Source organism: Engystomops pustulosus, chromosome 2 (genome assembly GCF_040894005.1).
Source record: "Engystomops pustulosus chromosome 2, aEngPut4.maternal, whole genome shotgun sequence".
Classification (NCBI taxonomy): domain Eukaryota; kingdom Metazoa; phylum Chordata; class Amphibia; order Anura; family Leptodactylidae; genus Engystomops; species Engystomops pustulosus.
Window position 1 is genome coordinate 211,901,727 of NC_092412.1, and position 9,955 is coordinate 211,911,681.

The 9,955-nt window shown below is 42.5% G+C and overlaps 2 protein-coding genes across 2 annotated transcripts; both read right to left on the reverse strand.

Annotated features, from left to right (window-relative positions):
- Positions 1-220: 220 nt before the first annotated feature.
- On the reverse strand, positions 221-3,776 carry LOC140119204 (uncharacterized). Its single transcript, XM_072137996.1, has 2 exons — positions 1,318-3,776; positions 221-1,035 (listed from the first exon to the last, which is right to left on the reverse strand). The coding sequence occupies exons 1-2, from the start codon at positions 3,406-3,408 to the stop codon at positions 565-567; spliced, it is 2,562 nt and encodes an 853-aa protein (XP_071994097.1). The 5' UTR covers positions 3,409-3,776; the 3' UTR covers positions 221-564.
- A 2,500-nt stretch (positions 3,777-6,276) lies between these two features.
- Positions 6,277-9,686, reverse strand: SAT1 (spermidine/spermine N1-acetyltransferase 1). The gene is made up of 6 exons (XM_072138011.1): positions 9,372-9,686; positions 8,748-8,799; positions 8,302-8,385; positions 7,398-7,499; positions 7,263-7,303; positions 6,277-6,760 (listed from the first exon to the last, which is right to left on the reverse strand). The coding sequence occupies exons 1-6, from the start codon at positions 9,435-9,437 to the stop codon at positions 6,590-6,592; spliced, it is 516 nt and encodes a 171-aa protein (XP_071994112.1). The 5' UTR covers positions 9,438-9,686; the 3' UTR covers positions 6,277-6,589.
- Positions 9,687-9,955: the final 269 nt, after the last annotated feature.

Genomic DNA, 9,955 nt, shown 5'->3' on the forward strand with positions numbered 1-9,955 from the left:
ATAATGTGTTCCAAAAATTAACTGGTAATATTTCCATTTAGTAGTAGGTGGACCCTATGTCAGATTGGGCTGGCTGCATACTGCAACACATTTTCCTAGATATTTAGGATTCAGAAACTAAAAAGAGGACAAAGTAACTCTATAGAAGTCTCATTGAGAAGTTCTTATTGCAGTAATATTTTTGTTGAGACATTTAATAAGACAAAAAATGGGAATTATTCTCACCGTTAATTCGGTTTCCATTAGTCCACCATGACGGCCCCACTTGGAGGATGACCCCTTGACCTCTGTAGGGACAGGAAGCAGAGAAGTTAAATACCCCACCCCCGGCATCCATACTCCAGTGACTACCAAATAACTACACCGGCAGCGGATGCAACTCTTTTATTGTATGTTAAATCACACACAATTTTTCCATAAGTACAGTATAATATACATGGGTGGGAATATATATGGGCCGTCATGGTGGACTAATGGAAACCGAATTAACGGTGAGAATAATTCCCATTTTCCATTGCGTCCCCCATGACGGCCCCACTTGGAGACATAACAGATTAATTTTTTTCAGGGAGGGACAACAGCTTGAAGTACTTTTCTGCCAAAAGCTAGTTCTTTTGTACTCTGTAGGTCTAACCTATAGTGTTTTACAAACGTCATTTGACTAGACCATGTTGCTGCCCTACAAATTTCATTAATGGAAGCTCCCCTTTTTTCGGCCCATGAGGTTGCCATGGCCCGTGTGGAATGAGCTCTAATAGTTTCAGGTATAGACATATTTTGAGCTACATAAGCATTTTTAATGACAGTTTTGATCCATCTCGCTATAGTGGATTTTGAAGCTCTCGTGCCTTTGTTTCTCCCGCTAAATTGTAGAAGGATATTTGAGTCCCTTCGCCATTGCCTTGTTGTTTCTAGGTAGAAGAGAAGAATCCTTCTGACATCCAGAGAGTGCCATTCTTCTTCCTTCGGAGTTTTCGGATTTCGACAGAATGTAGGTAAGATAATCTCCTGGCTTAGATGGAAGCTAGAGGATACCTTGGGAATAAAATTTTTATCAAGCATTAATGTTATTCTATCTTCAGATACTTTCAGGTATGGTTCTTTGATAGATAATGCCTGGATTTCTCCTAGACGCCTGGCTGATGTTATGGCAATGAGAAAGGTTAATTTGAGCGTCAACTCTTTAATATTTTTTGAGTCTAATGGCTCAAATGGAGGACCGGTAAGATAATTTAAGACAACAGATAAGTCCCAACTTGGGACAGCTATTCTTACGGTAGGTTTTAGTCGGGAAGTAGCTCTTATAAATCTCCTTACCCATTGGTGATCCGCTAGAGGACTATCGAAGAAGGCACTCAACGCAGATATCTGGACCTTCAAAGAGCTGGTCTTCAGGCCCTTGTCAAACCCTGCTTGGAGGAAATCCAATACCTGGGAAATATTGGGAGAGTTCTGGTTAGGAATCTCAGGTCCACAGAATGTTACAAACTTATTCCATATGCGGAAGTAAATAGCCTGAGTGACAGGTTTCCGACTCGCCTTTAAGGTGGAGATGACCTTGTGGGACAAGCCCTTGGTTTTTAGCAATTCCCTTTCAGGATCCATGCTGATAATTGGAGAGCCTGGGGATTTGGATGCAGAAGTGGTCCCTGGAATAGTAGGTCCGCACGAGGAGGGAGGTGAATAGGCTCTTCCAGAGATAGCCTCCTGAGTGATGGAAACCATACCTTCTTTGGCCAGTAGGGCACTACGAGGATTACTTTTGCCTTCTCTCTTTGGATCTTCTGAATCACTCTGGAGATTACTGGTATTGGTGGGAAGGCATACATCAGTGCCGCATTCCAGGGATGTCTGAACGCATCTAGTTGGCTCATAGGTGTTGAATTGTCTAGCGAGAAGAAAAACTTTGTCTTCGCATTTGTGCGGGTTGCGAATAGATCTATTTTTGGAACACCCCATTTTAGGGTTAGATGTTTGAAGATCTCGTTGTTCAGGCACCATTCGTTCTGGTTGATGGTCTTCCTGCTTAGGTAGTCTGCTACCGTGTTTTCTTCTCCTTTCAGATGGACTGCAGCTAGGGATAATATGTTCTGTTCTGACCAACTGAAGATCTTTTCTGATAGAAGAAGAAGATCCAAATTCTTTGTGCCCCCCTGGTGGCGTAGATATGCCACTGTGGTGACATTGTCTGAGTATATTCTTAAATGATGGGATTTCATTAAATCTCCGCTGACTTTCATGGCTTCCCACACTGCTCTCAACTCCCGGTAATTGGAAGAACGGTTTTGTATGGATAGAGGCCATTTCCCTTGAAGAAGGGATCCTTCGAAATTTGCCCCCCATCCAGACCGGCTTGCATCTGTCTGGAGTGACCACAAGGGCCATGGGTGCCAGGCTATCCCTTTTTGCAGGTTCTCTTGATGTGTCCACCAGGTTAAGGCTTCTTTGACCTCTGCAGGGATCTCTATCTTCCAATCTAGATGAGTCGGATCTTTGTCCCATACTGATAGGAGCCAACTTTGTAATCTGCGGGTATGAAACTGACTCCACTGTACTGCTTGGATACATGCCGTCAGTTGGCCTAATAACTTCATCACATCTCTTATGGAACAATTGACTCTGTTCTGAAATAATTCTACTTCTTGACAAAGTTTTGATACTTTTCCCTGAGGAAGGAAGGACATCTGGAGTGATGAATTTAGAGAAATCCCCAGGAACGTAATAACCCTGCTGGGATTCAGATTTGATTTTTCCCAATTTATTATCCAACCCAACTGTTTGAGGGTGGTAATTGTGAAATCTCTGTGATGTATTAGCTCTTGTTCGGATCTTGCCACGATTAGTAGATCGTCCAGATATGGGATTATGATTATCCTTTTTGTTCTTAAGAAGGCAACTATTTCGATGATAATCTTCGAGAATGTCCTGGGAGCTGAGGATATTCCGAAGGGAAGTGCCTTGTACTGGAAATGACTTATGATGCCTTCTGGGTTGAGGACCGCAACCTTGAGAAATTTTTGGGATGCTAGATGTATTGGCACGTGATAATAGGCATCCTGCAAGTCGATTGTGCACATGAAGGCCTCTGGGGGAATCTGGGTGATCGCCGAGTTTACAGACTCCATCTTGAATTTCCTGTATAGAATGTACTGATTCAGGTCTTTCAGGTTGCATATCATCCTGAATGTCCCGTTGGTTTTTTTTATTAGGAATAATGGGGAATAGTGACCTTCCCATATTTCTGATTCTGGAACCGGAATGATGACATCCAGATTCAATAACTTCCGAATTTCCGACCATAACTGAAGAGCAAGCTCTGGAGACGGTTGTCTGGTGAGGAAGAATCTTTGGGGAGGAAGAGATGTAATCTCCAGCCTGTATCCATCTTCCAACATCGATAAAATCCATGGATTCTGTGTAATTTTTATCCAATGTTGGTGAAATTTCAGGAGTCTTCCCCCCACTCTGGCGTCATTTCCTAAATGATGGGGTGGTGTTGCTGGAACTAAGGAGGAACCCCCTTCCTCTACCCCCCTTTGGGTAGCTCCATTTCCCTTGCTTTCCTTTCCCTCTATAGGGAAATCTCTTCTCTTTTTGGTCCCGAAAGGGCTGCTTCTTCTGGGTTGTTTTTGCCTCCGGAAAGCCCTTCTTCCTATCGGCTGCCTTTTCAAGAATGGTATCCAACTCCTGTCCAAATAGGTATTCCCCTTGGAATGGAAGGCCACACAGTTTAGATTTTGACCTGAAGTCTCCTGTCCACTGTCTTAGCCACAGTGTTCTCCTTGCTGAATTGGAAAGTGCTCCTTCTTTAGCGCTAAACCTTACACCTTCCGCTGAGGCGTCCGCAACAAAGGCTGCTGCTGATTTAAGTACAGGAATTGTTTCTAGGAGAATTTCTCTCGGTGTTCCATCCTTGATGTGATTTTCTAGCTCAGATAGCCAGTAAAAAAGGGTACGAGAGACTGACATAGTGGCGATGTTCGATTTAAGATTCCACATAGACGATTCCCATGTCTTTTTCAGCAGGCTGTCTGCTTTGCGGTCCATGGGATCTTTGAGCTGAATAGAGTCTTCAAAGGGAAGATCGGTCTTTTTCGCAATTTTTGTGACCTGGACATCTACCTTAGGAAAGGAATTCCAGATCTTTGATTCTTCTTCCCCAAAGGATAGACGACTCTTAAACTCTCTTGATATAGAAATTCTATTTTCTGGTTCTCTCCATTCCTCAAGGATTAGATCCTTCAGGGTCTTATTGATCGGAAAGACGCGTCTCTTTTTAGCCTTAAGGATCCCAAAAAGCTCATCTTGAATAGACGTTGGTTCTTCAACCTCTTCAATCTTTAGGGTGTCCCTCATGGCTTTCAGTAGAGGATCTAAATCCTCGGACATAAACAGGTATTTAGATTCCATTTTTACTGCTGATGTAGATGGAATTGAATCTAAATCTAAGGAGTCCTTGACCGAACCCTCTAGTGATTCTATATCGGACTCTGATTGGTATTCAACTCTGTCTTTTTTGTACAGGTTCCTGAGGTATTAGGTTAGCTAGAGATGAAGCTAACGAACACTGAACCTCCCCTTTTATAAAAGTCCTCATTTCGTCCATAAAGGATGACTTTTCCTCTTTCAAGAGGCTATCAATACAGTCCTTGCAAACTGCTTTTTTATAATCGATAGACAATTTGTAAAAGCACATGTTGCATCGACGGGAGGTAATTTTTCTTTTCCCCGCATCTTTGGGAGGTGGATCTTTAGATTCTCTATGCTTCTCCTTCTCTTTCGGTTCCTACCAACAGAGAAGGAGAACAGTGTCACTATCTAAGAATAGTAATACTAAATCTTAGGCATAAATAAATTTGTGTATGTTAGGATATGACCCACAGTAACACTTAGATACCCCGAAACCACTCACAGGAGCTATAGGCGGGGGATCTATAGACACAGCATCCATAGTACAGGATTCCACGTTGCCAATGGTAAAAAACGGCACCTATGTGTACACATATATATTAGCATATTTCAAATAAACGTCATATATATATATATATATATATAATGGACTGCTGTTCATACTTGCCTTGGACACACAAGATCGTGAGGTAAGGCAAAATTTTGGCCCAATAGAGTGGTGCCTGAAAAATATACAGCCCATATATAATACTGAGTCATTGCATATTAAATGTCTCAGGCCGAGTTTACAATGAAAATACCTTAATAGACCGCAGTGGAGGATATGGTGCGCCGGGATACAGGAGCATTAGACCTCAGATCATTGTGCGTCCCCGCCAGCTTTAAATCTTACCGCTCCACGCGCCTGTTTCCGGACCGTGCGACAGATTACCTCACTTCCGGTGCGCCACCGGAAGTTGTCACTGGCGGCCGTGTCAGGCACGCCGCCGCCATTTTGTTGAAGTCCGGGTGTCGTTAACCTCACGGGGTCGCGGACAGAGCTGGAACTACCAGCCCCAACATGCCGACAAGGGAAGGGTCGTATGCACCGATCGCTGTCCTGGACCGGAGGGGTAAGAGGAGGATCCCCGCGCCACACATGCTCCCCTCTCACTGTCCCTCTTGGATGGAAGGATCAGAGGAGAGATCTTCTCTACAACCTGCCCTGTGTAGGGACAGGAAGACACTGGAGTATGGATGCCGGGGGTGGGGTATTTAACTTCTCTGCTTCCTGTCCCTACAGAGGTCAAGGGGTCATCCTCCAAGTGGGGCCGTCATGGGGGACGCAATGGAAATAGATAGATATTCCTAAGACCACTTGTATGGTCAGACCTATATCAACTTTAACTCAAATAATTGTAACAATAAAGGCCCTTTGACCAATAAAACTTATTTTTATTAGTAAAAAGATCTAAATAGAGATCTATTTAACTTGTGTGAATATACATGTGCAAGATAACTTAGAAATAGTGGTGGGAGTAGATTTGATGATACAGGTGCAAATGTACCCATAATAGATCATGGCGTTTTACTGGAGGTCAATTGGCCATCTCAATGTTACCCCAGAATTGCACCCCCCATAGTTCTATATACAGTCAAGCTTCATGGTAGTAAAAATGACAAAGGACATCAGGGTTACAGCACTTCCCGTGTCCCACTCTGCTGATGACCAAATGCTACACCTACATTTGATCTTGTGCACTCCTACTTTCTGGGTTTCCAATTATATATAAGACTTTAGACTGTGGCAATGGACCACATTGAACATCTTTGCTGTACTGTGGAAAATGCAGATTATAAATAGAGTAAAAACTCAAGAAACCTCAATTCAGAACAAATGCTGCTCTTTAATTCGTAAAAACAGGTTAATTATACAAAAACCTTAAATACCAGTGTGTACATTGTACACAATCACATGACTTACAAGAATGAAGTTATATGTACACATAACTGAGGATCTTATGTCTGGAGGGCTTTCGGAACAGTTGTGGGTCATAAAAGGAAATTGGTGAAGAGGCGGTGAGTAATCTCATGCAACAATGCCACTGGTACTAAAGCTTCTGAATTAGTCACCATGTAAACACTACATAACAAAGCAAGCAAAGCATTTTATTTTACAATCTCCTTGATATATTAGGGTTCACTCCTCGGCAGCCATCTTGGACAAGTATTCTTTGTCGATCTTAAAGAGGCGCCAGCCTTCTTCAGTGGATAGATCGGATGCTCCACGTCTCTTGTAAAACCGGATGGATGGCTCATTCCACTCTGCTACCAGAAAGTGCATACTGCTACAGCGACACTTCACAGCAATCTGGAGGAGAAAAAAAAAAAGTTAAGTTAGTCCACAAGACAGTATACCATATATTAGAGGCAGGTAGGTTTCCTTTAATACTCTCAGCAGGGCGAATACCCCTTTAGTTTTCTTAAGAGCTCTGCTACTTTAATATTAAAGTTTAACCAAAACTAAAAGTTCAAGTGCTCTGGGGCAGGGAGTCAGAGCACCTCCTGGGTGGTAAATTTAAAACCCCATGTCTACAGCAGGAAGCTGAGTGAACCGTGATCATTTCACGTTCAGCATGGAGCCAAGTCTCATATAGTGGAGCTTTCCAGCCATGGGTTCAGCTTCTATTCCATTAGTAAATCAAGGCATCGGTCATTCTTTTCCCCATAAGCACCTGCCCGCCATTGCATATTTAAGCAATATTCAGACCAAATCATATGAACTAGCCATTATATGGTCATGTATAGCTGAGCAAAAGCAGTTATTGTATTCCTACCAATAAAGAACAATTCATATACAGCCAATAACTCACCTGACTCAGGTGCTTGAATATTTCTGATCCTATTCCAGACCCTAAATGGGAGGAAGAGGGGCACAACAAAAAGTCAATATATATAACCCCAAACATTTACCAGCAACTAGAATTATCAGAGGACAGACAACATACCTCTGAACTCATTCATTACAAAGAAGTCTTCCAGATACAGAAGCTTCCCTATCCAGGGGTCATACGTGAAGTAGTACATAGCAAATCCAACAATTGTGTATCCTGTTGAAGAAAAACATAAACCGTTTAGAAACCAACTCAATATATTTTGTGCCAAAAGTTGATTTCATATACATCAACACAAAGGTCAGGTTCACATTAAAATACTTGTACTGTAGGTGGCATGATACGCGCTAAATATATTGAGAATTCCTTTTACACGGCAGTTCAGAATAGTAATAGACAGCACCATCAGCTTATCCAGCTCTCACAGTACTACAGTATAAACTGCTTCGTTACTGAGCACTTCATGCCAATTTGCAGATATTTGAGAGGAAATAAATAATTCACGCTACAAAAAAAAAAAAAAAAAAAAAAGAAAAAAAGTGTCCACAGAAGTTACATTGTGGAGAGATTTCTCAGAAGAAAGACTCCTGCCCTATGTCAATTTTTCACGATGGTTAATTGCTCTTGAACAAAGATTGTGGAGAGTATTCTGCAAAAATGGGAACAAAAAAGCCCAAAACCTTGTGTTCTCCACTAGAGCCCTAAGCTGCACAGGTTCTGAGCTACCGTGTTGGTTATTCTTGAATGGAAGTCCCTAGTGGCCTTACCTCGTTTCATGCTCATCTATGTTATTGTGTAACGGATCTTTTAGTTACCTCCCCACCCACCCATGTACACGGAAGGGCCATCCATGTACATGGCGAAGCTAGAGACTGTAACCTGAAGATTGGGGACAAATTAAAGAGAAAATGTGATTTAACAAATATTCCAACCGCTTACACATTGGGTCAATACAAGAAATGCCACAAGGCTCAATACAAGTCATTAAGATAAAGGGCTACAGAAAGTAACCGGTTACCATCAACAGTCTGGTTCTCCTTTGGGACTTCAGCAACAAGACAGTGGTAGAAAGGATGTTCTCCAAAGCCATCTTCTAAAAGATCTAAACGAGGAAGAGAATTCATAGTGTAGTATTACAAGGATATGGTGAGCAGACACCCCCTCCCCCACACAATGTTCCATTTATTTGTCTAAGCAACGCTCCAAAGGCTCATGGGACCAGACTGGCAGAGAGCCCATTCCTAGGAGTGCAGAATCAAAACAAGTCAGCCATAAGAACAAGCCAGCAGGTGCTCCCAGCTACATAGACTAAGCTCTTGTGACTCCGTCCTATTAGCTCTGATTATGTCATGGTACCAGAATGTATTTTGTTTCTAGAGGAGCCCCATGATTTAAAGTGCCGTGGAATATGATGGTGTTATTTAAATATTAGCTACTACTCAAGATAATGGCTTGTTCTCTTACCTTTCTCAGTTAAAACTACTTGGTTCTCCATCTCTTCGTATTTTGCCAGTTCCTAATAGAAAACAGAAAAAAAAAGCCAAGTTACTATAAAGTAAAGAGAATTTACAGCACATAGCAGCAGGAGCAGTACCCTGATAACTTTGAAGCCAAGGTTCAGCCAGAAACTATGACCAAGTCATAAATTATCAACATCCATTGCATAACCACATCTACATATTACAGTACACTTAACCCCACGCACACAAGGCAAGTTACATAGTTCACCTCCAGCAGGGACAAAGTGACTTGTAGAAAATACATAACAGTGCGCCATGGCAAACATGATTGCTATAAGAAAATCCAAATAAAAAGCTTGAGTTGCCCTGAATAAGGCTACACTTCCCCCATTGCCCCTTAGGGGGCGGTGCCATGGAAGACAAAAGCCTTTGTATAGGGTGAAACAAGTGCAATCTGCTCAGCTGTTTACACTTCCGTCTTTACTTCCGTTTTTTTGTTTGATCATAGAAGATACAAAATGTACCCGACGCCGGAGATTATAGTGTCCGATGTAATAGACACATGTATAAGGTGACTAAAGGACATTTACATAATCATAGGCTCGCTACTACCGATGACGTCATGCACCTTTATGAGTCGCAATATGTCTTTACAGTCTCCGGGCACAGCTGATCGGATGATATAATTGGCCATTTTCGTCTCTTGTTCTTTTTCCCTTTTCTCACAAGTCCTCTGTACGTGAAGAGAAGTAGAAGGTGTTTCTTCATTCGCTTCCCAGGGGCTTCCGCTCCTTAGTCAGTCTGGGACCCTGACCCGGCACAAACTCTGAACTCCAGCCACCGTGCTCGGCAAACTTCACCAACGAAGTATAAACCGAGGACGTCAGCAGCGCATTTATAGACCTCATAATACCGCCCACTTGTGTGTTTAGCCAATGGGAAGGGGATTGTATAACGCATTCCTCACTCGCCCCGCCCTACTAACTGCCATCACTGACGTCACGGATCCCGGAAACTGTGACTCACGCGAGTGAGATTCCCGGCAGCGTGTCAGCGCCACCTGGCGGCCGTCTTTTGTCTCAGCACTCTGATATAACGCGGAACGAGTAAAACTGTGAAAAACTACAGCAAATAAAATACATATTTTGGTCTTGTCATATTTTATTAACTCTCAGAAAGTAAATCTGCCATCAAGCTGTAAAATAACATTAG